General features: G+C 43.7%; 1 protein-coding gene across 1 annotated transcript in view; it reads right to left on the bottom strand.

The window, feature by feature from the left end:
- Positions 1 to 22,589, bottom strand: part of LOC126485120 (adenosylhomocysteinase) — a 37,738-nt gene extending 15,149 nt beyond the window's left edge. Inside the window, exons 1-5 of the mRNA XM_050108755.1 lie at positions 22,446 to 22,589; positions 22,020 to 22,210; positions 19,079 to 19,231; positions 11,606 to 11,794; positions 8,684 to 8,899 (exon numbers count right to left, since the gene is read on the bottom strand). Coding sequence (XP_049964712.1) covers positions 8,684 to 8,899; positions 11,606 to 11,794; positions 19,079 to 19,231; positions 22,020 to 22,210; positions 22,446 to 22,473 — 777 coding nt within the window. The 5' untranslated portion in view covers positions 22,474 to 22,589. The remainder of the gene's footprint in view (positions 1 to 8,683; positions 8,900 to 11,605; positions 11,795 to 19,078; positions 19,232 to 22,019; positions 22,211 to 22,445) is intronic.
- Between the last annotated feature and the right edge of the window lie 5,018 nt (positions 22,590 to 27,607).

Here is a 27,607-nt window from a genome sequence, read left to right on the forward strand (position 1 = left end):
GTCGAAATGAATCGGTAAGCAATGTGAAAGCTCAAAGCGGTCGCTAGGGCGCAATTTCATTTCCTGAAGGCAGAGTACAAGGGGATACTGTGATGCTAAAAGCAGCTGTAAATCCTCCTTGTGGGACCGAAGACGGCGAACATTCCATTGGAGCAGAGTCATGATGATGAGGAAGAGATGTAGTGGTGTCGCCACCTGCAGAGTGACAGCTGGGGAAAAGTTGCCACTACAGGGCACAGAAGCAGTAGGATCCTGCTCCGTGGGGTCATCAGCTTGCTTGTGCGGTCGGCCTGTGGAGTCTAACCCTGAAAAAACAGTCGTTGGTGGTGCGCACCGACGACACAGAGACTGGCAGGGCTAAGGTACCACATGGCAACACCATCGAAGATGATCTTCGAGTTGGCAAAGGAGAAGATCGTTTGCCTTTGGTGGACTTCTTTGAGCCTTTCCGGTTGGAAGAAGACTCAGGGTGTGGTTTGGCTGGAGGGACGGATGAAGTCTTCACACTATTACACCTTCTGTCCTTTCTGGCTTACTGGCTGTGTAGCTGGTGGCTTCGTCCCTTGAGGCAAGAATTTGATGACTTGTTGCACAGCTGGATGAGCGATGGTGAGGCTACCTTGACACTGTGCGATATCACAACCTCGGAGCTGAATTGGAGGTCGTTTCTGCGTGACCATGTCCTTCATGGAGCGAGGGCTAACAAGAAGAGAACTATAGCTACCAAACAGAAGAACGCAGGGTTTCGACTAGCCAGTAACTTGCAAGTGACTGGGTAAGGCACTTTATCCTTTACCCACATCTCTTTAACAGCCCACTCATCAAGAAACATGGGACAATCCCAAGAGGAGGAGGCATGGCCGCCATTGCAGTTGATCTAGAAGGAAGAAGGAGGCAGGCAACCCCCCTCGTGCGCATCCCTATCACAGGTGTCACATTTGGCTGGGTGTCGACAAGACGTCCTAGTGTGTTTGAAACAATGACACTGGTAGCAGCGCATCGGGTTCGGAATGTACAGCCGGACTGTGATAATTTCATAGCCTGCTTTGAGCTTGGATGGAAGCACCACTCTATCAAAGGCGAGAAAGAGTATGGGTGGGCACCAAGGAGGAATCTACCTTTTTCATTACATAATGGATGGTAATGACACCCTGAGGGGTAAGATTGGATTTTGGGCTCGGTTAGTCTGTCGAACAGCCTGGTGTAAATTACACCACGGGAAGAACTGGAAGTGAATGGGCCTCGACATGAACAGGGTAACCATGGAGAAGCGAGGCAGCAAGCAGTTTTTGTGCTTGAGAAGCAAAGTGCCATTCCATAAACAAGAGCAGGATTTCACAGGGCATGCAATTGCATCAACACCTTTCTGAATAATAAATGTATTTATGGTGGTGAAGGACTAACCGTCTTCAGGACACGAGACCACGAGGAACCATGGTGCAGCAGGAAGGGTCTGTAAATCATTAGCCTCATTACATTTACGTTTTGTAGACCCTGAGTGGGAAAATTATCGACTCATCACAAGGAAATCCCCCACGATTGCCAGAGTCTCTGACGGCGTGCTCCTTTCAACTGGGGCCTCCTTCACAAGGGGCGTACCCACCTAGGTGATTGTTCACACCTCAGCTCACACCACCCGAACACCTGACAGAGGGGCCAATCGGTACTTTGGGAAGGTTATAGCTCAGGCAGTCACCCCTCCCTGGGCCTGGCCTGTACCAGGGGGTTACATGTGAACCCTACCTGTCGACCGGGAGCTGGGAATTGTGTGTTACCCAGTCACCTGTAATGTGTCAGACACTTGGGCCAGCCTTCAGGAGCGCACAGGGAGGAAGAATAAAAACAGGATCCTCAAATGCCGAAGCGGAGGAACGAGAGAAGGCGAAAAAAGAAAGGAAAAGGGAGCAAAAAGCAAAGGTGAGACTGTTCATATGTCAGCAACAGAATGCAGAACATTCCCAATAATACCCCAGACACATTCCCAAAGGAAGGGGAAAAAGAACAGCAAGAGGACAGACATGCAGCACGGAATGGAAGAAAATGCTGCAAAAGGCTGGGGCCTCATGGTAGCCAAGCATGAGCCTGCCAAAGAGTGGGTGACTGAGGTGTTTAAACAATTGATTATGGATGGGATCAGGGCCAGGGGCTGAAAATTGTGGTAAGAGGTGAGAGCCAGAAGTTAGCATTCAGTAAAAGCTTCACAGTAGGCTTCTGCCTGACGAGGGTAAAATCTAAGTGGGAAGCTTCAGTCCCCTGTTTCTGGAGAAGAAAGGCAGCAGGATAGGAGCGACATGGATGCAATCACAAAATGGATCCGAGCAAAAGCCACCTGGAAGGGCAAGGCCCAGGACGGAAGACTACCGTTGGCAAGCTTGGAGGGTGCCGGGTGTAGCCCACAGCCATGATGAAGGGACAGAAGAACCTGTCGTGCTTAAGTAACGCACTTTGGCATGAAGATCTTTAAAGGCAACAAGACTGGCAGAGGACAGGTGCTGCTTAAGTCATTGCAAGGCCTGGCAGCAATCACAGATGGCAATGGCTGTGGCTGTCCTCTACCACGAGACTGAAGAAGTGAAAGGGGTGCATCAAGTGAGGGACAGCAATGCCAGCAGCGCAAATACTTGAATTGGACACGTTATGGATGACTTCATCAATAAAACCTCACAAAGAGGGGGTAAACATGACATGGGAAGTATAAAGAGGCCAATAAGTGCATTGGCAAGCCTAGTGGCATAACCTGATGGGAAGGGAATGACAGAATGAACAGAAAGTGGTTACTATTGCAGAGGTCATCATTTGGTGATCAATGTGATGAAGGGAGAGGGGAAGGAGAAAGTAAGCGAAAAATCTGTAGCAGATAAAGTGGACACAAATGGGTAGGGGAATCATTAAGAAGGTACAGCTTGTGGCCCATAAGAAACTTGTCTATGAGGAGACCCTAAGTTAGCTGAAGAAACACGGGCCCACAAGGGGCGATTCACATTAAAATCTCAAAGGAGGAGGAGGAGCACTTATGTTTCTGTTTCTTCTTCTCCTCCTCTTGCTCTTTCATGGGTTGACGAAGGCAGGGCCAGGAGAGAGAGTGGGCAAACTTTAGTGAGATCTAGAACCGAGAGGGAGTGGATGACGTGGGGTGCTCAGGCTACGGGTTCCCCAACTGACTTGTGACAGCATCCAGTCTGGAAGACACTGGAGGATCTGTTCCCCGGAGTGGTGCGCACCACCAACGACCGTTTTTCAGGGTTAGACTCCACAGGCCGACTGCACAAGCAAGCTGATGACCCCACGGAGCAGGATCCTACTGCTTCTGTGCCCTGTAGTGGCGACTTTTCCCCGGCTGTCACTCTGCAGGCGGCGACACCCCTACAACCCCTACATCTCTTCCTCATCATGACGACTCTGCTCCAATGGAATGTTCGCCGTCTTCGGTCCTACAAGGTGTGTGTGTGTGTGTGTGTGTGTGTGTGTGTGTGTGTGTGTGGTTTGAGGTTTTCGGGCGCTAAACAGCGTGGTCATCAGCGCCCAAATGCATAGAAACAGTAACACATGCGGTGAAGGGACGAAGACGGACAGCGAACAAGGAGAACGGCTAAAAGACACAGACCTGACGCAGTTCCAAATCCTCACATACAGGCAAAACAAGAGGAGAAGAAACACACTAAAAAGGAAAGGAAACACAAGGAAAAGAGAACAGAAATCGAACTGAAACAAGTAGGTAATCGTGACTGGCAGACCTCTTACCTAAAACCTGGGTGAGCCAGTCAACCAGCAGAACATTTAAATCCTCTCCCTAAAATCAGAGGCAGCAAACTGGACAGTACACAAAACCTTAAGATCTTAACGACAGTCGTTGCGTCGTCTTGCAAAATAGAGGGCAAATCCGGTGGCAAGGAAAGCACCGCCCTCTGGTCAGAGAATAAAAGACAGTCAAGTAAAATGTGGCGGACAGTAATCTGAACACTACAAGTACTGCGGATTGGGGGGTCCTCCCGCCGGAGTAAAAAACTGCGCATTAAGGGACTGTGCCCAATGCGGAGGCGAGTGAGGAGAACCTCATCCCGCATGCATGACTGGTAGGACGTACGCCATGGCCATGTGGTGGCCTTGACCAGACACAGCTTATTTTTACCGACTGCCAGCCACCCCTCTTCCCATTGACGCGTAACACGAAAACGCAAAGGGAGGTAACAGCATGGAGGGGGATGGCACATTCAACAAAGTGAGGGAGGGAACATGCATCTTTGGCAGCCACATCCGCCAGTTCGTTTCCCCTAATACCCACGTGACCCGGCACCCAGCAGAAAGAAACCTCCTTCCCCTGCCGTTGGAGGTGGAGTAGGGCATCATCGATGTTCTGGATGACCGTATCCGCTGGGTACAAGTGTTGCATGGTCTGAAGGGCACTCAGGGAGTCAGAACAGATGAGAAACTTAAGACTGGGAACACATCTCATCTGCTCCAATGCCCGCAAGATCGCAAACAATTCGGCATCAAAGATGGTAAAAGCCACAGGAAGCCGTAACTTGACGACTCGATCAGGGAAAACAACAGCACAACCAACAGAGTCCCCCTGTTTAGAGCCATCTGTAAATACTGGTACATGGTTGGGATGCTGGTTTAAAATATCGTAAAATAAGAAGGTAAAAACAAACACAGGAGTGCAGCTCCTCCGGTACTCTGACAAGTCTAAAAGGACGCTGGGTCTCTGGAGCAACCAGGGAGGCAGGCCGGTAAAACCCTGGAGTTGGGGTGCCACATGCTCCACACCAAGGGACTCGAGCAAATGCTTGGCACGAATCCCAAATGGTCTCGTTGCCCTGGGACGACTGGAAAAGAGACGTTCCATAGACGGTTGGGCAACAGTAGTGTACGCAGGGGAGGTAGGACAGGCAAGGAATGGACACACCCGTCGCACCATGAGGAGTTTCCGCCGGATGGCGAGCGGCGGTTCCCCTGCCTCAGCACACAGCCTGGGGATGGGACTGGTACGGAAGGCATCAGTGGCCAGCTTGATACCCTCATGGTGTACTGTGTCAAGAATCTTCAGATACGAAGGCCTCGCTGACCCATACACGGTGCATCCATAGTCAAGACGTGACCGGACGAAAGCCCTATAAAACTGCAGCAGACGCGCCCGATCTGCTCCCCAGGACCGATGCCTCGGACACTTCAAAATATTCAGGGCCCGCACCTTGAGGTCTTTAAGGTGTGGCAACCACGACAACTTGGAATCAAAAGTGAGGCCCAGGAACCTCACAGTGTCTCTAAAAGGAAGAATGGTGTCCCTCAGCCGCAATTCAGGGGAGGTAAAAAGATGTCTAGAACGATTAAAACGAACACACACACACACACACACACACACACACACACACACACACACACACACATGTATGTCTGCAGAAAAGGTAAAACCTGTCTTCGCAGTCCATGCCTCTAATCGCTTTATCGTATGCTGCAACTGCTGACTAGCTGTGACAAGACCGGAGGAAGAACAGGAAACAGCAAAATCGTCCACAAACAAGGAGCACTGGGCAGGACTCCGGATAGTGGACGTGATACTGTTAATGGCAACGGCAAAGAGGGTGACACTTAAAACGCTTCCCTGAGGAACACCATTCTCCTGCACATACAAATCAGATAGCACATTACCAACCCGATATCGAAAGAGGCGGTGGGAAAGGAAGGACCGAATGAAGACGGGGAGATGGCCACGAAAGCCACACTGATGGAGTTGATTGAGGATAAGGCGGCGCCAAGTAGTGTCATACGCCTTATTAATGTCAAAGAATACACCTAGACAATGCTGGTTACATGAAGGCCTGCTGGATGGCTGCCTCAAGCAGGGTCAAGTTGTCTATAGTTGAACGACATCTCCGAAAGCCACATTGAGAGTGGCTAAGGAGCTGCCTGGTCTTGAACAGCCAAACCAGGTGATGGTTGACTATGCATTCCAACGTCTTCCTGACACAGCTTGTCAAAGCAATACTCTGATAACTACTGGGATGCGTTCAGTCTTTCCCCGGTTTGAGGAGGGGAATCAAAATCGCCTCCCTCCATGAGTCAGGGAACGTGCCAGTAACCATATCATATTAAAACAATTCAGGAGAACTTCCTTGGATGGCAGCAACAAGTGCTGCAGCATGCTGTACCGGATTTGATCATGTCCGGGCACAGTATCATTGCCACAGACAGCGCCGAATCCAGTTTACACATTGTGAAGGCAGTTGTAGGGTTCAGAATTTGGAGACCGGAAGTCCAAGTGACCCCTCTCGATGGCAGTGCGGTAGCGGCAGAAATCTGGATCACAGTTAATAGTGGCGGTAGATTCTCCAAAATGCCTGGGCAATGTCTCTGGGCGCCGTGAGGAGACATCCCTGATGCAGCAATGCCATGACAGGTAGTTGGCTGCATTTCCTGGAAATCCTCCTGATGGCTTCCCATACATTCGTAGAACTAGAGGAGCGAGAGATTGAGTTCAAGAACGATTGCCATGACCGTCGTTTGCTCTCTTTAATCACTCGCCGCACCTTGGCCCTTGCCACCTGAAAGGCCACAAGATTGTCAGCTGAGGAACGGCACTTGAAGTGGCGCAGAGCTGCACGGCGGGCTCGGATGGCTGAGCGGCACTCAGTGGTCCACCAAGGGACAGGACGCCTCTTGAGATGACCTGAGGACTGTGGGATTGACAACTCAGCAGCATGGGAGATCACGGCTGTAACATGGTCGACCCATTAGTGGACGCTGGCAGGGTGTTCCAAAACAGGGGCTTAGAATGCAGAACCTTGTCAACAGAGTTTTACTCGCCTGGGCAGAAGGCGCTATATGGGGAGGGGCAGGAAGTACACCAATGTCAGCAACCACGGCCTTTCCAACGTTGTGGGGAGAGCTGCAGGTTGCAAAACAACCGCAGCAGCACAAGTGCACTGGCAAACGCAGGTATTAATGCTGACACTAGCAACCTCCGTTTGTGTAGCAACAGTGGCCAACTGCACCGGTTTCTACAGAGCGGAAGCGAAAGATGTTGTAAACACAGGAGGCTGCATGGCCTTAAAGAGCTTCTTGGCCTCACCATAGGGGATGCGCTTAGATGTTTTGATCTCTTGTATCTTCCGTTCCTCGAGACAAATGGGGCAGACCCGGCTCCAGACAGGGTGACTCCCAGAGCAATTCACGCACTTCACAGGCGATGAACAATTGGCTCCTTGATGGGCAGGCTGACCACATTTACCCCAAGTGGCTATCCCATTGCACCCCAACGTAGTATGCCCAAAGCACTGACATTTAAAACAGCGCATTGGATTGGGGAAATATGGCCGTACTGGCAAACGTAAGAAACCCGCTTAACATGCTCTGGGAGTCTCAGGTAACTGAACATGAGAAGAAACGAGTCGGATTTGACTAGGTCCCCATGGACTCGTTTCATAATATGCTGCACGTCAACAATACCTTCGTCAGCCCACTCAGATTTCAACTCGTCTTTGGGGATATCCACCAAGTCCCTACATGTCACAACACCCTTACTATAGTTCAAAGTGGAGCGGAGCTCAGTCTCGATAGCGTACTCTCCAAGACAGGTTGCTTTCCGAAGAGAAGCAACTTGACGGGAACTAGAAGTCTCACCTAACAGGGTCCCATTGCGCAGTCGCTTCACAGATTTCAGTGTTCCTGCAATTCCCTCAAGACCCTTGTGGATGTAAAAGGGAGAAACCCTCTCAAAGCTACCCACCTTCCGTTTGACAATCAAAAACACATTCTGGTTATCAGCATGTGCTCTGTTACGACAGTCTGATACATCTCTAGTAGCACCAGGCACTGGAGGACTCGCAGCACGAAGTCACTTTTTCGATGGGGTCTGTTTTCCTACCAGTGGCCCACCCAATCCACTGGTAGGGGGAAACGTAGAGGTCAAAGGGTCCATTGCGGTCCCACGAGCAGCTAGGGAACCAAAGGTCCGCTCAGACAGAGCCCCGCGTGCCTGAGTAAGCCTTATACAACTGGGGCGCGACAGGTGCCCCAGAGGTTGCCCGCTTGCGACTGTTCCACCTCAACAACCATGCATCTTATAGGCGCGCAGCACACTGTAAGATTGAGGGTTTTTTATAGATGTAGACCTTCCTCACAATCCAGGTGGTCATGCCAAGATTACCATTCCCCGCAGCACACAACATTCCACCGCTGCGCCATACGGTGGTCGCTGAAGCATGTCCGGGGGTTACGGTGACAGGAGACTGGCGGCGCTTACCAGTCCCCAGCTCAGGACCTCGGGGTCGCCAAGCCCGTACTCAGCAAATGAATGCTGAGCCCCTGGGGCCATGATAAAGCACACAGGTGGTGGAACACAGCACTCCCCTCATGGAGTGGGTGTCCAAATTCACCACATAGTGGGTTTACTGTACAGGGGAAAGGCATGTGCCCGAAACACGTATACTGGCAAAACCTCATGGATGGCAGGATGTCTGGCTTCACATAACACTGAAACCATAACATTGAGCTTCTCTGGGAGTGTGAACCCACATATTTATATAACTAATAGCTGTACCTAAAGTAAAGTGTGGTTCACTGTTACAGGCCTTATTAATAATCATAATGCCACCAAAATTAATTTTCCTCATCATCATGCACTTAACACTCATTTAAAAACAAATGATGTTTCTTTAACATAATCCATATATCATTAACTTACCTCATAGCCTTCCATTGAAGCCTGAAGTGCATTTATTGGGTCAATTTCTGTAATTATGACCCTACCACCAAATGCTCTAAGTGACTGAGCACAACCTTTGCCTACATCTCCATAACCAGCAACAACACAAACCTTTCCTGCTAACATGACATCCGTTGCTCGTTTTATGCCATCTATGAGGGATTCTCTACAACCATACAGATTGTCAAACTTGCTCTGAAAATGAAATGTTTCTACTTTAATAACTGTTGTAATGAATAGTAGAAAACACAAACACACAAACGCAAACACTAGGCACCAATGCTCTAAAACACTAACATGCCTTGCCTAGATAGAAAAGGCTAAAAAAGGCAGTACTGCTTCAATGTGGTGTTTAGCACTCAATCTCTAGGATTACCCAACATTAAGTCAGCAGTAATACCATCCCTTTAGAGATATCACTTAAAGTCTCTACAGAAGAAAAAAGAAACTGTAGTAAGATCAATGTCTTAACAGTTCCAGATTTGATGACCTACCTGTGTGGCTTTAGACAAATTAATCACCCAAATTCTGCTTGTAAATCTGAAATAATGTCTCCTGTGCACCACTGTGTATGGTGGACATTTAGACTGACTGACAGAGTGACTGCTGAAATGGGCTATTCCAAACTATCAGTAATTCTTCTACAATTTTACAGGGCATGGTACATACTACAACACAGATTTAAACATAAATGATATCACTGTTAATCATCCACTTACCACAACATACAAATCCTATAAATGAAAATAATCAATTACTGATAATATAATGTAAATCGATAGATAAAAAAATCTAATTACTAAGCGGCAGCAGGGAATGCACACACAAAAGGGTTTAACTTTTACAAGCTTTCGGAGCCAGTGGCTCCTCCTCCTGGTAGAAGAGTTGAAGGGGAAGGAAGAGAGGTGAAGGAAAAGGACTGTAGGGTTTTAGGAAAAGGAAAGTAGTTCAGAAAAGTCACCCAGAACCCTGTGTCAAGGGAGACTTACCACCTGGGATGAGAAGGAAAGACTGATTGTTGGGGATTGCATCGGGCAAGATTTGAAAACCTGAGACCTTAAAGGTGGAAGACAGGATAATATGCAAGACAGAGATTACTTCTACAACATCTTGCACAAATTAAAAAGAGTGAAAAGCCAAGCACATTATATGTAGCTGAGGTGGAGGAGGGGCAGTGAAAAGCCAACAGAAAATGAAAAATCTAGAAAACTAAAATGGAGTGAAGAATAGAGTAGTTAGTCGGATACATGCTGAGGAATTTATGTAAAATAAGGCCATGTGGGTGGCGAGAACTAAGGACATGTTATAGTGTTAGTTCCCACTTGCAGAGTTTAAACTCGTGTCTGGGGGAAGAATCCAAATGGCACGTGTGGCGAAACAGGCACTGAGGTCATGGCATTTTGTACAGCATTTTCTGCAACAGGATATTGTGGGTTGCCTGTATATACCCTCTGCCTTTGCCCCTATATCCTGAACAACTGGGTGTTAGTCATGCCAATGTAAAAGGCCAAACAGTGTTTACACAACAGCTGGTATATGACATGTATCGTTTCCCACCTGGGAAATGACATGTCAGTGCTTTGCAGTGAATGGAAGCAGTATATGGAGATAAACATTTAAATTGCACATATAACCAAAATAAACTGAATTCCACTGGGAAAGTTTAATAATGATACTTATTGCTATGAAATTTTGTATCAGCAAAATGACCAAACCTGCTACAATAAACACAACAATACAGCACACAGTATCATTTGATTGCTGTGGGTGACTTGGCATGAAACTAGCCGTTTTACATTTTCCAGCAACCTATTCGAAACAGTTGAGTCAAGACAATTTTTTTTTCATGTCAAGAGCAGTACAATTAGGAAAGCTGTTACTCTGAATAGCTTAGTGATATTAAATGACTATCTTCTACTATTAGCTTAATATTTACATGATGAACACTGCTACTTGCCGCACAGCCAACAAGGGTTCCTAATTCTTTACTCTACACAATTTGTTACTTTGCAGAAGTTGACTATTCATCAAGTGGGTACAAGCTCAATAAATAGCAGTAATAAATTTTAGACATTGTTGACAAGAGACATTTTTTAATTTACTTTTGAATTTATAGATTTCCAATATCTTCTGGTAGTTTAAATTACACTTAAACTGAAATTATTATTTGCAATAAATACCATAAAGTGAAATAGGGGTTAAAAATCAGCAGCTAGATAATTGCTAAATGAGACCGATTTTAATTTTCAAGGGAAGAATCTACGTCAGCGCATGCGTGCACACTGGGGACACATGTATAAACTATTCTTATTAAGTGTCCGGTCACTCCTGTAGCTGATATTACCACAATCAATCATTCAATGACATTTGCACACTAGCAAACCCTTGATTAAGACTGAAAAGATAAGTTTTTTCTTTTCCATTGATTGTGAATGTTCCCACATCTTTATGCACAGAAAAATAAAATTTCTGCACAAAATCATATAACTTAAGCATGAGAATGGCAGTTTGGTAAGCATATTTAACCAATGGAAGATAGGTAAACTTCCAGCAATTACAAGTAAACCAAGTTATGTAAAGGTGTGAGAAAGCACAATGGCAATGAAAACATTACCAAATTTTTAAAATGTTTCCTACAGTGACAGATGGACAACAGGATAATATTTTTTATTTGGAAATTTGCAGAAAAATGAATTGTGTACTGAAATATGACTCAGTTCTTGATTGCACAATGTTTGACAAATTACACACAGAAACATTTTATTATCTGAATACGATTGCCAGCATAATCTAATGTCATTGTATAAACTTTTAATCTGGAAAAATAAATTTTGCAGCAAAACTTTACAATTTAATTTTAAATCGTGCAAGAAAATTGTTCTTTTCTTTTTACAAGCCTACCTTTGTTACAGAGTCATTCACGTTAAATGCTGGAACCTTTAACATATTTTCTTTCATCATTTTATACAGGTTATGTACACCAGTCGTCGTCTCTTCAGAAATGCCACGTATGTCTTTCAGATACTCTGGATATTTTGTGTGCACCAAATTAGTCAAATCACCACCATCATCCAGTATCATGTTCAGGGGCTAAAAATCAGAAAGAAGTTAATTTCCACATATACCAACATTACAATTGTACTTATTAAAACTGAAGAGGAAGATAAAACTGATAAAGTAACTATCAGAAAACATTAACAATTAATTCCTAATGTTAGTGATAAATCACTGCAACTGAAACAGGAAAGTGTAACTAAAACTGTACACACATTATTTTTCAGTGATGCTTGGACATATTCAATTTCTTAAGTTTCTTGGAGAGCGTATGGAAATCAAATACAGTTATGGTTATAATTTATCAACTTCACGAACTGCGCTACTGATATCTTGCTCTGGGCACAATCCTGACGAAGTTGTTGCCAAGTGCTAGTGTATAGTGGCAAAATGCAGCTGTGGGGCAATAGCTGTGTTCCAAGAAATGTGGAAAACTTTCCCTGTAGTCAAACCACTGTACTCTGTAAACAACTTCACTGGATTTAAATCTATGAAGAAAAAAAAGTTTTTTGACCACTCAAGGCAGGCACTTTGCTGAATATTACCATCAGTACATCATTCATTCATATTGGAGGAGGAGGAGGAGGAGGAGGAGGAGGAGGAGGAGGAGGGGGGGGGGGACCTACATAGCATGTTAACTCTTGTAGCTATCATAACCCCCAGGCATAAGTTATTAAAGGTGGAAATAAACACCTTTAAGACTGATTGAAAACAGCAGCTAGAGAGAGGGGAGAGAGAGAGAGGGGAGAGAGAGAGAGAGATCAAGCACTGGAGAGGTGGGATGAGTACCTCAGCGGTTCAGTGGCAAAATGGGGAGAGGAGGAGGGCAAGGGCAGGTTCAGGAAACATAAACAGCTCTAATTGCAAAGTCTAGAAACGGGATGCAATTTTGAATGTATGACTGCTATAAGGAAGTACCAATTTTTCTCGTTACAATTTTTTTTCTATTTGCAAAGTCTACCAGAAAAGGTAATTCCAATATGGGCAATACTGCAGGACAGAGAACATCCTCTGGGGCCTTCCACAATGAAAACTATGCTCTAATTTACTGCGAGTCCAGTTACTAGTTATCAAGGTTACAGTTGCAATAAATTCACTTTTTATGGCTGGATTTTGTAGGCCCACTTTATTAAATGGCGACAACTGGTATGAGATTGTACTATTTTTTACGAGGCAGTAACACAATCTGCTATAGATTTTACACAAAGATAATTTGTAGTGTTTGAATTTTCTGAATGATAAATGTGTGTGTAATTTTTTAAAAATGGCTAGCTTAACTGTAGCATAAGAAGTCAAGCTTTTTCTCATTTCTGCCATACTAAGTGATTTTAAACCGTGGGCTGCACGAGTGACATCAGTAAATCCACTATGTAGTCTTGTTCAAATATCCACATAGCTTATAGCCAAGGTATTTATGTTTTTGCACCAAAAGGAACTTTACATTTTTTGTAGATATCAAGTATGAAATAAGTATTCCATGTAAATGAAATCCCACTTAAATACCCTATGGTATGGTCACAGGAAGGTCAGTATACCCTTTCATTGCAGTAAGTGGAAGATCGTGATAGGTCTGATGTGACAGGTCCTTTTAAGTAGAACCATAATTGCACATGGTATACTTTAAATTTCAATCATAAAGGAAAGTTACAGATATGTTATTATAGAGAAATATTAGGACAGTAAGAGAGCTGATGCTCTTGAAGTCCATATGATGAATTAAGGGTAATAATAATACGAAAACATGTATATATTTGCCTGTTATAACTTACAAACAAGTACCTTACAAAAGCAAACCCAAAATGATACAAATGTTTTAACTAGGTTTAGGAATGAGAAGGAAACAAAAGAAATGATTAATATAGTATCCAGTACAAGTAAAAAGAATGACTTATTGTACACTTTCACATTTTAATTAGATTACTTAAAAAACAGAGGTACACTTAGTTATATGGCATGCCACCTTGTCTATAAATAAGCAAGCATATCTACAATTTTAATTTGTTTATGCTAGTTAAAGACTACAGAAAAATGTCATTTTTATGTATGTGATATCCTGTAGTAGTTCAAATATTTGTTTTGTATTTTATCATTCGACGTATATATGCTGCATGAAGCTACCAACACCATACGGAGTGCCAAGGAGGACCTTACATACATACACATCTATGCACTTGTTCCACAAGCCACCATTAAGTGCGTGGCCGAGGGTACCCTGTAGCACTACTAGCTGTCTCCTTTTGTGTTCCACTCTTAGAGCACAGGAAAAATGACTGTCTATATACCTCTGTATGAGCCCTAATTTCTCGTATCTTATCTTCAGGGTTCTTACGCGAAATGCATGTTAGTGGCAGTATGACTGTTCTGCAATCAGCTTCAAATTCCAGTTCTCCAAATTTTCTCAACAGTGTTCCTCACAAAGATCACCACCACCACCACCACCACCACCACCACCACCACCACCACCACCACCACCACCACCACCACCACCCCCCCTCCAAGGATACCCATACATGTTCTAGAAGCACCTCAGTAACATTTGCATATTTTTCAAACCTATCAGTAACAAATCTAGTAGCCCGTCTGAATTGCTTTGATGTCTTCCTTTAATCCAGTCTGGTGCTGATCCCAAACAATTGAGCAGTACTCAAAAATAGGTCGCACTAGTGTTTTATAAGCTATCTCCTTTAAAGATGAACCACACTTTCCTAAAATTCTCCCAATGAACCAAAGTCAACTATTCACCTTTTCTACCATTATCGTCATATGCCCATTCAATTTCATAATGCTTTGCAACGTTACACTCTGATATCTAAATGGTGTGACCTTGTCACACAGGACACTTCAAATGCTGTATCTGAACATTACAGGTTCCTTTTTTCCTGCTGATCTTCATTAACTTACGTTTTCCTTGCTTTTAGAGCTAGCTGCTATTCATCACACTAACTAGATATTTTATCCGAGTCCTCTTGTATTCTTCTACAGGCACTCATCTTTGGCACCTTCCCGTTCAGGACAGGATCAGCAGCAAACAACTGCAGACTGCCACCCTTTCTGTCTGCCACATCACTGAGGTATATAGAAAATAATATATGTCCCATCACACTTCCCCGGGGCATTCCTGACACTACCTTTGTCTCTGATGAGCACTCACCATCAAGGACAACATACTGGGTTCTATCAACTAAGAAGTCTTCAAGCCACTCACATATCTGGGAACCTATTCCACATGCTTGCAACCTTGTTAACTGTCTACAGTAGGATGCCATGTAAAGTTCTTTTCATAAATCTAGAAATATGGAAATTAATCTGCCTGTTGCCTTTCATCCATAGTTCACACTAAATTGTGTGAAGAAAGGGCAAGTTGAGTTCCAAACAAGCAATGCTTCCTGAAACTATGCTGATTTGTGGACATAAGCTTTCTGGCCTCTATGAAATATATTGAAACTGAGAATATGTTCAAGGATTCTGTAGCAAAGTGCTGTTGAAGATACTGGTCTATTCTTTTACCCCTCATATATGGGAGTCACCTGCACTTTTATCGACCCTGGGGACTTTGTGCTTGGTGAGCGATTAGCAATGAATGCAAACTAAGGGGCCAATGCTGTAGAGTATTCTTTGCGAAACCAAACTGGGATCCCATCTGGACCTGACGATTTTTTTATTTCTAACTCTTTCAGTTGTTTCTCTATGCCAGGGATGCTTATTACCATTACTACGTCATCCATATGGGACACTCTGTGACAGTCAAACAATGGTCTTTGTACTGTTGTGCTGCACGAACTATTTCTGAAATGCAGTGTTTAAAACTTTCGCTTTCGTTTTGCTATCTTCAACTGCCACACCAGACTGTTCAATGATTTATTGAATGGAAGCCTTTGACCCACTTAGCACTTTTACATAGTACCAGAATTTTCTCGGGTTCTCAGCCAGATCTTTTTCTAAGGTATGACAGTGGCAGCAGTTGTATGCTTTGTGCATAGATCTTTTCACAGATGCACGAATCTCTTCTAACTTTTGCCTGTTGCCATCTGCATATTCTCTCTTGAAACAAAAGTTCAGAATTTTCTGAATTTCGTTGGTAAACCAGGGTGGTTCTTTTCTGTCCTTAACCACTTACTAGGTGCATACTTGTCCAGAGCAAGATTCACATTCTGCTTGAACTTGGCCCATAATTCCTCTGTGTCCATCTTAATGAAACTAAATTATTGCAATTCATTGTCTAAGCGAGATGCTAACATTTGCTTTTCTATTCTTTCTAGCAGAAACTCTCCTCACCTTCTTGACCAATTTATTAATTTTCATAACAACAGTCGCTATAACAACAACACAGTCATTAATCCCCGTCTCTATACTGACACCATCGATAAGGTCAGGCATGTTTCCAGCTACAAGGAGTGTACGAAAGATGTGATGGCGCCAAGCTGTGGAGCCTTATGAAGATTGAAGAAAACTGCTACAAGGCGGTGGCACTGAGGAAAGGCCTACTGAAGCAGATAATTGACTGTAGACTGTCCCTCCTGAAAGCCATATTTGACAGGAAACTAAACTCCCAAGATTCGAGGGCACAACAGAGCTGATGAGTCACCATCCATTCAAATAACTTGCAGGGAACACTAGTCAGACTAATCAGCCGGTAACGATTGAGGGATGATGGATCCTTACCAGGCAGGAACCACAATACTGTCCCTCTAATGAGAGTGGAAAACATCTAGAGCCAAATATGGTTGAACACCCAAGGAGATATGGTTACTGTGCAGGACTGAGGTGTTGAAGCAATTGGTTAGGGACGGAATTGGGGCCAGGGGCTTAATTTTGGGAAGAGTAGAGGGTCAGAAAATGTTCGCATTCAGGTTCATTATACGATTCTGCCTAACAAGAAGTAAAACCTAAGTTGAAAACTTCAGCCCCCAGTTTCCAGAGGAGGATGGCAATGGGATAGGAGGCTGACACCAATGCTGTCGCAAAATGGGCTGCAAGATGTTCCACAAGAACTGATGGATCCATACAAAGACCACTTGGCAGCCTTGGAGTGTGCATAGTGTAACGCCAAAAATGGCAGTTGTGAGAATAATCTTATTGGACATATCATGGATGAGCTTGTCAATACAACCTGACAAAGAAGAGGTAAACAACCTGGGAGCTATACAGAGGTCAATCAGTGCAATGGAAAGCCCAGCAGAGTACACTGGGTTTTGGGAGGTGGGAAGGGAATGAGGGAATCAATGGGAATTGGTTGCTATTGCATAGGCTATCACATGGTGACCAGCATAATGAAGAGAGAAGGGAGGGAAAGTCAGTGAAAGATCAATGGCAGAGAAATTGCCATAAGCAGACTAAAATGGGTATGGGAACCATCATTAAGGTGGCACAGATCGTGGTCCGCAAGAAACCTGTCTACGAGGAGACCTCGGCTAGACAAAAAAGCAGTGACCTACAAGGGGTGATGGCCATTAAAATCCCACAAGAGAAGGAGGTAAGGGAGAGATTGAAAATCATGACTGCGGAGTCCATGTGGACCAGGACAGCAACCACTTCTAATGCGGTACGAAGAGGGTCCACGTGTTAACAACGTCTGTACAGACCAACATGCAAATGCCACCAGAAACCCGGTTCCGACAAAGCATGGAACCTGAGTGAGCACCAGCATGAGAGTCCTGAAGAATGACAACCTCTGGATTGGAAGGTGACTAATACCCATTTCAATGCCACTGAATAAGTACAGCATTGGGATCCAAATGGGAGGTAAATGGTCTGAAGGTGGTTACGCCAATGGGTCATTATACGTTCCCAATAAGGACGGGGTGGCATTCATAAACAAGAGGTCAGACTAGTTGTCATGGGGAGTTGGCACCTCTGGGGGCTCCGGAGGGGCCTTGTCCTGGTACTGGTACTGGTACTACTACTACTACTACTCTTTCATAGGTCGAGGAAGTAAGGGCTATATCTTATTCAGAGGCCCACTTCACCAAACTAGTCTGATAGTTTCCACACAAAAATAACGGCTTGGTGGCGGTGAAAGTGTCCCTGTCAATACTGGGGTGAATCAGCTAGCAGAGAAAGGCTCTCACCTCAAGCCAACAAACCCGACCCTTCTCCCAGTGTGCAGCCAGGGAAGGGTAGGCTGCAAGGTCATAACAAAACCGCATTAAAAAATCCATTCCAAAATAAAGAAATGGTTGTAGTAGAAGAATGGCCACTTTTTTTGGAGCTTAACGTGTTTCATGCGCAAAGCCACCATCCTCATACCACCCACTCTAATCAGGGGCTCTCCCTGTGCACGTAACCGAACCAAAGCAAGTGCCGTCTGGCATGGTAGCCATTGCTGGGAGTTCTGATGCTGCAGAATAACAAGCATCAAACAAAAGGGTAAATAACGACCCTACCACACAGGCTGAGTACCATGCTGGCTATGTGGCATAAAAGACAATGGCGTTCAAGAAAAATGAAAGAGGCAGTACAGCCACAAGCTGAAGATGCAAAGTAAGGTGTTCTTCCTCAGATGGCTCACATTACAGTGACAAAATTTAGAAGGGGACGTCAAACCCCAATGGGGGACCCAAACACCAAAAAAGAACAAGAGAAACAAAACCATACAGTAGCACGAATCAGGAGGCTAGGTGGGCCTATGTAAGGCAGGGCTCCGAGAGAGGGGAAGGAGCGAGGGCAGGGAGTAATGGGCCCAAGGAATGGAATGCAGCTCGGGAACAAAAAAAAGGCCACAACAGTTGGGGCTCTGTGTGCACCTGCGCCCTGCAAGAACTCATGACAGAGCCACAAGATCCCCGAGGGGAGGGGGGTGTTACTGCGACAAACAAATGAACGCATATCCATCATCCATACTGATACAGACAGAAGTTACAGTGCAGTGTAATGATAATGTGTATTGTCTCTTGGAACATACACAAATATAACAAGGTTTCCTATACATATCCATCTTCATGATCAATAATTTAATAATATACCTGGAACAAGCCTTTCCAGTCAACACCACTTTGACTCCTCTCTCTCTCTCTCTCTCTCTCTCTCTCTCTCTCTCTCTCTCTCTCTCTCTCTCTCTCTCTCTCCCCCCCCCCCCACGCGCGTGTGTGTGTGTGTGTGTGTGTGTGTGTGTGTGTGTGTGTGTGTGTGTGTGTGTGTGTGTGTGAAGTGGTGATCTTTTTTTTTTATCAGGACACTGGGACAAAGTTCAGTGATAGGATGCTTATACTACCATCTATCCTCCCCTTTCTGAGCCAAATAGTCGTAATGAAAATTGTTTGAAACTGTAGTATATCATTACCAATTATCTGTCTCACAAATGTATCAATCAAAACTGAATACCTTATTATCTTTAAAAACAAGTGTCTGTTCAATGCACCATATATATTCTTCATCTGTTTCTCCCTTCCAAGCGTACACTGGGATGCCTCTCTTAGCGATGGCGGCTGCAGCATGATCTTGGGTGCTAAATATGTTGCAGCTTGACCACTGGACCTATGAAAAAAGTTAAACACTAGAAATTTCTGTAAATGGTACTCTGAATCTTAATGATAAATCGCAATTGTCATGACAGACGGCAAGATAGGCCTCATATCTATAATTGCAGTCATGCATAATGGCAGTTGAGATTAGGCTTGTTCTGCACATCTACACACATCAAAAAAAAGTTTTGCATCACCCCAGTTCCCAGAACTCCTGAAGACAGACCTTGACTTTGGATATTGTATCACAGACACAGTCCCTTTGACTGTTCAGAGATGTCACTAAACCCGCCCAAAGACGTAAACAACCACGCACGAGCAGCGCATATATGGACGTGGTTCGATAGCCGATCAGAAGTCATTCCACCACCAAGGAGGTACACAGCTCGTCTTGTCTGTAGTTCAACCATGCCTAGACAGTCAACACCGCAGATTGATCACGTCCGCATTGTTACTTTGTGCCAAGAAGCACTGTCAACAAGGAAAGTGTCCAGGCATCTCCCAGTGAACCTACGCGTTGTTGTTGGGACAAGGAGGAGATACAGAAACTGTTGATGACATGCCTTGCTCAGGCCGCCCAAGGGCTGCTACTACTACAGTGGATGACTACTACCTACAGATTATGTCTTTGAGGAACCATGACAGCAATGCCACTGTGTTGAATAATGCTTTTCGTGCAGCCACAGAACGACGTGTTATGACAAACTGTGTGCAAATATACTGCATGATCCGCAACTTTACTCCCAACACCCATGGCAAGGTCCATCTTCGCAACCATGACACCATGCAGTGCGGCACAGATGGGCCCAACAACATGCTGAATGGACCGCACAGGATTGGCATCATGTTCTCTTCACTGAAGAGTGTTGCATATGCCTTCACGCCTTCAACCACACAATCGTCAGAGACGTGTTTGGAGGCAACCCAGTCAGGCTGAATTCCTTAGATACACTGTCCAGCAAGTGCAGCAAGCTGGGAGGTTCCCTGCTGTTTTGGGGTGGTATTGTGTGGGACCGATGTACACCGCTGGTGGTCACGGAAGGTGCAGTAATGGCTGTGTAATATGTGAATGCCATCTTCTGACCGATAGTGCAATCATCAGCAGCATATTGGCGAGGCATTCGTCTTCATGGACGACAATTCACGCCCCCCCCCCCCCCAATCATGCACAGCTAGTGAATGACTCCCTTCAGGATAATGACATCACTCAACTGGAGTGGCCAGCATGTTCTCCAGACATGAACCCTATCAAATACGCCTGGGATAGAGTGAAAAGGGCTGTTTATGGTTGACATGACCCACCAACCACTCTGAGGGATCAACACCAAATCGCCACTGAGAAGTAGGACAATCTGGACCAACAGTGCCTTGATGAACTTGCGGACAGTTTGTCACGACGAATACAGGCATGCATCAATGCAAGAGGACGTGCTGCTGGGTACTGGTGTGTACAGCAATCTGGACCACCACCTCTTAAAGTCTCGCTGTATTTTGGTACAACATGCAATGTGTTGTTTTCATGAGCAATAAAAAGGGCAGAAATGATTATGTTGATCTCTATTCCAATTTTCTGTACAGGTTCTGGAACTCTCAGAACCGAGGTAATGCAAACCTTTTTTTGGTGTGTGTGTGTGTGTGTGTGTGTCACGCCTTCTGACAACAAGTGTTCAGTAGAGTTCTTGGCTCTGGATGACTTAACCAATGCGAGCATTAAACGTGATCACAGTGAACTATTTACTCAATCTTTATACCATTTATTGCATATTGTCACAGCCGATTGTGGTGATAAGCTACAAATTCTGGGAAAGCAATAGAGAGAGACAATTTGCAGTACACATGCTTTCATCAAGTTCACAGCACTTGCACTTACCGCAACCATTCCTCGGAATCGGCAACAACACAATCTTCATTCATGTCTTTAGCTGCACGAAATGCCGTCAGTTGTGGTTTGGACTATATTTAATACTTACTGAAGAGAATGCCATTCAAGAAAGTGCACAGTCTCTGTGTGAACTTGGGAAACTGCACAAATTCTGTGCTGTACAATCACACAATTATAAATTTTTCAGCTTTGTATGAACAAATAAATGGAAGCTGAATATGTTCAAGGAGTAACTCAACATATATATTAAATGAAAAACACAGGACTGTGCTTAAATTGCTTAAATTTTTTTAAAAAAATTAATTCATTAGTGTGCTCCTACTGTGTAAGCAACAAACAGATGCTGGTCTGGCAACATTTCTCTCTAATAGCACCCCTCTGCTCAAGACCAACAATACTTAAAAACCTGCCACGTAACTGATTGCCCTGGGGAAGATCAGATATTAAAAAAACTACATATGCTAGGATTCTATAAGAGAATGCAAATGGCTCTGAGCACTATGGGACTTAACTGCTGTGGTCACCAGTCCCCTAGAACTTGGAACTAGCCTACTTGAACCTAACTAACCAAAGGCCATATCACAAACACCCATGCCCGAGGCAGGATTCGAACCTGTGACCGCAACGTAAGACAATGAAGTCTACTCCTGTATTTGAAAACGAACAGCTCTTTGTAACTCAATATTTTTGCTGGACTGAGAAGGCTATTCACAAACATACTGCCATAATAAACAGATGACAAATTGTGTATAGCCCATTTATTATACCTTGAAGTAGATGCACTTGCAACATGCCACTTCTTAGGATATATATATTAAGAGTACCTTATACGCTGGTATTGTCAGCGAGTAAGTCCATGCATCGTGTCACTTAGTACTAACCAAGAAATTAGTTTAAGAGTGTAATTATGTTTACCTACCTCAGCTCCTAATTCTAACAGTGTCTCGATCAGCACAGCAGTTTGTATAGTCATGTGAAGGCACCCGCTTATCCGAGCGCCCTGCAGAGGTTTTTCTGCTCCGTATTTCGCCCGGATAGCCATCAGTCCTGGCATTTCATTTTCAGCAAGCGTAATTTCCTTACGGCCCCATTCGGCCAGGCTGATGTCAGCTAAATTTACAACAGAAGAGTCTTCTAAATATGCACTGCTTTAGGAAAAATTACGGGAAATATTGGTAAAAATTCCCACAATTCTTCATGTAACAAAAATATTTTCAACGACGAGAAAGTATCGCTGAAAACATGTCACTCGCCGGCAACAGCACGTGTTTGTTTCTAAGACCGTCTAGTAAATATGTGCGTTGACAAGACCTGTTACAGTTTCTTACCATTTGTAGGCACTCACCTATTTTATACGGTGGTTTAGAGACCATGTTTCTCCACCCGAAAAACAAGATTCCTTCCTTCCTATTCTCCCAAATCCCCGGTAACACGAGCGCGCTTTATTTATATAACGCTCTTGGTCCAAAGAAATTGCACTTCAGAGTGCAAACGTGCAGACATACATTCTAGAACTATGTATCAACATGCACATAATTTTGGCGCCAATATTTTGTATGTAGGAATTCCTAAATTCACTTCTGACAAGACAGACAAACTAGTTAAAATAAAATAAATTTTCACAAGTCCTTATTACCAGTACCAAAACTGTGAATATCAGCACAGTAATGGTCATTTTCCTACTGACGGAGCCGGCCGTTGTGGCCGTGCGGTTCTAGGCGCTTCAGTCTGGAACCGCGTGACCGCTACGCTCGCAGGTTCGAATCCTGCCTCGGGCATGGATGTGTGTGATGACCTTAGGTTAGTTAGGTTTAAGTAGTTCTAGGGGACTGATGACCACAGATGTTAAGTCCCATAGGGCTCAGAACCATTTGAACCATTTTGAACCTACTGACGGATATAAGCAGCACTCATTTTGCTACTGACGAATACTGTGCAGCGATCAAACAAAATTCATCTTTTAGATACATACAATCATAAAATATTAAAATGTTAAACAAGATAAAGAGAAATCAGAAACGGAGAATAGTCATATTTGTTTATATTTCATCAACCCAGTTAACTGTAATTTATAGTCAGAAGCTCGAATACTCCAACAATAAATTTGAAAACAGTTGATATATAAAAATATGTACTTACCTCAGATTCATTCAATGTTTATTTACCGTGAATTGCATGCGATTCCCAAATATTGCTTAATAAATGTGTGTTCCATAGGGCACTTCCAATAATGTGCAATTTATGACTTCCACACTCGGATTCATTAATTATTAACACCTTTTCAGAATATGGTTCGAAAATGAGTACCTGCAACAAACAGATTGTTTTTGTCCTTGTTCCCCTGATGTCACATTATTAATCTAAAATGGCTTTGTCATTTTATAACATCAGTGTCATGAAGACATCTATTACAGGCCATAATATTCACTAGTAATCTAAAATCAAAGTCAGTAAAAGACTATAAGCCTAAATGAGTGCAATAAAGTTCATCCTCAATGGGTGCCTCTTCCCACAAATGAGACCTTTCACTTGAGCTTCAAAATCACCATCTCCTTATGTAACAGTAAAGCGGTTCAGGCAAGAATGAACAAACCAGTGGTATAAATTAGAGCCTAGACCCTTATCTACTACTGTCCAGCATCGCCAATTCTAAGAAGAATTCTTCATGCTAACAATAAGTCTGCCACCAGTGTACAAATTATTCTCTTGGCAGCTCATCAAGACTGCATCCACATGCCATACTGCCAATTTATGCTCATGTGCCCAGTTCAGGTACAAGACCTTGAGACCTTTTTTTATTTTAAAAGGCTCAGTAAACTGAAAACTTGACATCTATTTTACACAGCAGCTTTATTTATGTTCGGCATTTCTCACAGTCAAATCACTGGGCAGAAAATATCACACTAGGTAAAATTAAATGATGGTAATGCTTAAAATAGGTTAAACAAATGAGACAAATGTGTCTGGATAAGTTTGAAATAAAACAACAGAGGATGTTGCTGTAAGCCCATTGTCAGTTTCAGTGATATCTGGTTATTTTCCATGTACTTATTTATTATCTATTGTGACAGTACCAGACATATCATTTTGGCTTAAATTGTGTGATTAAAATTAAAACAACATCTTGTAAACGAAATTTTATAATGCTACATTTAACATATCATTACGTTTGGTAAATAACAGTGCAACACAGATTTCATCATAATAGCAAATCAAAGTGTTTTATAAAAATCGGTATGCCCAACAAAAATATGTTTTTGTTTGCACCAAGTAATACAGAGACTTATGAACTTTGCAACATATTTATATCATTAATATGTAAGAGCAATTATGTACATAAATTATCATTTTTTTAAAAGGCCATGATTCTTTTTAGGTCCTTGTATTTTGTGATGCAGGAGTAGTAGCGATATTAGTTTGAAATTGGTGATTCAGTCACCAGGTTAATCTCTTGCACAAAGTTAGTTGCTCATCGCCATACACACACATGAAAAATATATCTGTTGTTAAGTAGTACTAACAAGTTAAAGCTCGTCCAATGCCATTCTTCAGAAATGACTGATGAAATTTAAGTGTTGGAAGTGCATTCTTATCTTTGTTATTAGGTATTGTTAGTCACATATCGACTCCATAAACCACAATCTCCCTTGCGAGCCTGCTGTACATGTTAAGCTGCCAGTCTCTCTATCACCGCTTCCTCCCACTCATCTTTTCATGTGATGTTCAGTACATGTGGCTTGACAAATTGGAAATCTTGCATGATGACCATTGCCTCTGTAGTACTCGTTAATGCTGTTTTGGAGGAGCAAGTATAAACATTCCACATTGGGAGTTTATGACAAACGAAAATATTATCTTCATTTGATTGACAATTTATTTCATATAATATATACAAGTTATTTCATAATACCTGTCATAGAATATTTCAGTTGCATATGGCCACTGCATTAAATGTAAATTCTGTACAGTCATCCTGAAAATCGTTTTAATACCAGATTTTTAGGGTTCCATACCTCAATCAGTAAAAGCAAAGCCATCGTATAGGATCACTTTGTTGTCTGTCTCTCTGTTCCACAATTAAGAACCCTTTTCCTCAGAAACAGGTAGATATATCAAATTAAAACTTGTGTCACATACTAAGGTCTATGGTCTCTTAGTGGCGCAAAAAATTTAAACTTGTAGGTAAATGCGACCAAAAGATATGGCTATTTATGTTACATACTAAGTTTTGACACTCGCAGACTCAATCATCAAAACTTATAGGATACTTCTCGTTGCTATAGAATGATGAAATTTGACAAGAACCAATGTGTCATGGTACAAATAAGAGCAAAAATACCAAAATTTTCAATCTGTAATTACATCATACGAACAAATTATTTTTTGTCATTTGTTATCCAACTTAAAACTTAAAATTAAAACATTTTGGAAAGCTTTGTAATTCTTGGAGAACGATACATTACGTGGTCGATATCGATAACAACCGAAAATAGTCGATATTTTAGATTCCCAGTATTGATGAACTGTCTATATACATAATTAAGTTTCTATGGAACCCTCAGTACTTGAATCCTAATCCCACTTGGCCAAATTTTCACTTTTAGGGCGTATACAAATGTTAAACACACTGAGTAGCTGAGAAAAAGAAACTTCAAAGCGCTTGCTTCACCAGTGAAATTGGTAGGGAACAACTGTTCCTGGTTAAATAGCTATCAACATTCAGGAGCAGGATTTATGTTTCAAGAGATAAGCTCAGTTAATTTCTGAACAATTGAGGGTTCCAGAGTCAAGTTTCTCCTCGAAATAAATTTTTCCACTGGGAACTGGTGCAAATATGAAAAGGTATTTTCATTGCTTCTAAGAGCAGTATATTGATCTGTACTAAAGGCTTCACTTTTGTGTAATTTATTTAGTGCTAATTGGATGTCACTGTGGTAGAAGATCACACCACAATCCAGTTGTGTTCACACCTGCTATCAGTATAGGTTGAGGGTTGTTGCGGCTAAAGATCCATCAACGATGTACCAATGCATGGAGCACATTTGTAGCTGTTCTAGCCTCAGAAGTAAATGTTTAAAGTGGACAAACTGTAACAACCCAACCTGTTCCACATCATTACGGTTCAGGATGGCCAAGAGAAACTGGGAGGGAGTAGGTAGATTCACATCGGGGCGTGCAGTGAAATAGTGGTAGGATTGTCAGGTCTGTATTCAAGCAGCCTTATACAGCAGTCTGGCCCACCTCACAGCCACAATGTGTGCATACAAATGCAGCCAATTACAGTGCGCACTGACACCTCAATCACGCTGATGACATCAGGTGTCCTGGATCATGGCAGCAGCTGCTATGACACTAGTGCCTCCAGCAGGGGAAGGCAAGTGTAGCCGCCCAGACCCTCCAGAGTCAACTAAGCACACTTGTACACACTTGTTGTCCCCATATCGTGCGATAGCCGACACAAAATGTGCTGATGCCGTGTAACAATGACCCGGACCCGCCCGCGCCCCCTCCTGGGGTAGGCACGATGGTCGACGATGTCCAAGTGCCTAGGAGGCTGTGAGGGTGAGCCTCCCAGCTACATTGTAGACAGTTTCTTGAAGTCCATTGGCTGGAGTCGCTCAGAGGGCACAAGTTAGCTGTAGCCCAGCTCCCAGCTTCAGTGAAACGTCTCCAAAGTCCCACTGCGCCTTGTGCCAGAATCAATGAGTCAGTCAGCGACCCATAGACAGTCAATCTTCATCACCAAAGGTGGATCTTGGTTTCTCTGAAACTCAAAAGCCTGTAACTCTTCTGGTTTAAGGTGCCAACAAATTGTGGCACGACTGAATGTTTTTAGCCCCTAAGCTCGATTATTTATACCCTTATAGTCACGTTTCTGATGTAGTCCTACTGGAGGGGGATGAGTAAGTGTGCCTCCTATTACTTGTCCTGTCAGCTAGCTCACTCTGCCCCAAGTATGGGTTACTGGGCCCATTTAAATTTGCAACGTGTGGGTTACCTGGCAGCACGTAAGTGCTCTGAGTTAGAAGATATTACTTCACTCTTCTTCACACTGTGATGCAGCATTTGGTGTTTTGCACACTTCATCTGTGACTACATCTACATCTACATCTACACTGATACTCCGCAAGCCACCCAACGGTGTGTGGTGGAGGGCACTTTACGTGCCACTGTCATTACCTCCCTTTCCTGTTCCAGTCGCGTATGGTTCGCGGGAAGAACGACTGTCTGAAAGCCTCCGTGCGCGCTCTAATCTCTCTAATTTTACATTCGTGATCTCCTCGGGAAGTATAAGTAGGGGGAAGCAATATATTCGATACCTCATCCAGAAACGCACCCTCTCGAAACCTGGCGAGCAAGCTACACCGCGATGCAGAGCGCCTCTCTTGCAGAGTCTGCCACTTGAGTTTATTAAACATCTCCGTAACGCTATCACGGTTACCAAATAACCCAGTGACGAAACGCGCCGCTCTTCTTTGGATCTTCTCTATCTCCTCCGTCAACCCG

This window comes from Schistocerca serialis, chromosome 6, assembly GCF_023864345.2.
Source record: "Schistocerca serialis cubense isolate TAMUIC-IGC-003099 chromosome 6, iqSchSeri2.2, whole genome shotgun sequence".
In the NCBI taxonomy this organism is placed as follows: domain Eukaryota; kingdom Metazoa; phylum Arthropoda; class Insecta; order Orthoptera; family Acrididae; genus Schistocerca; species Schistocerca serialis.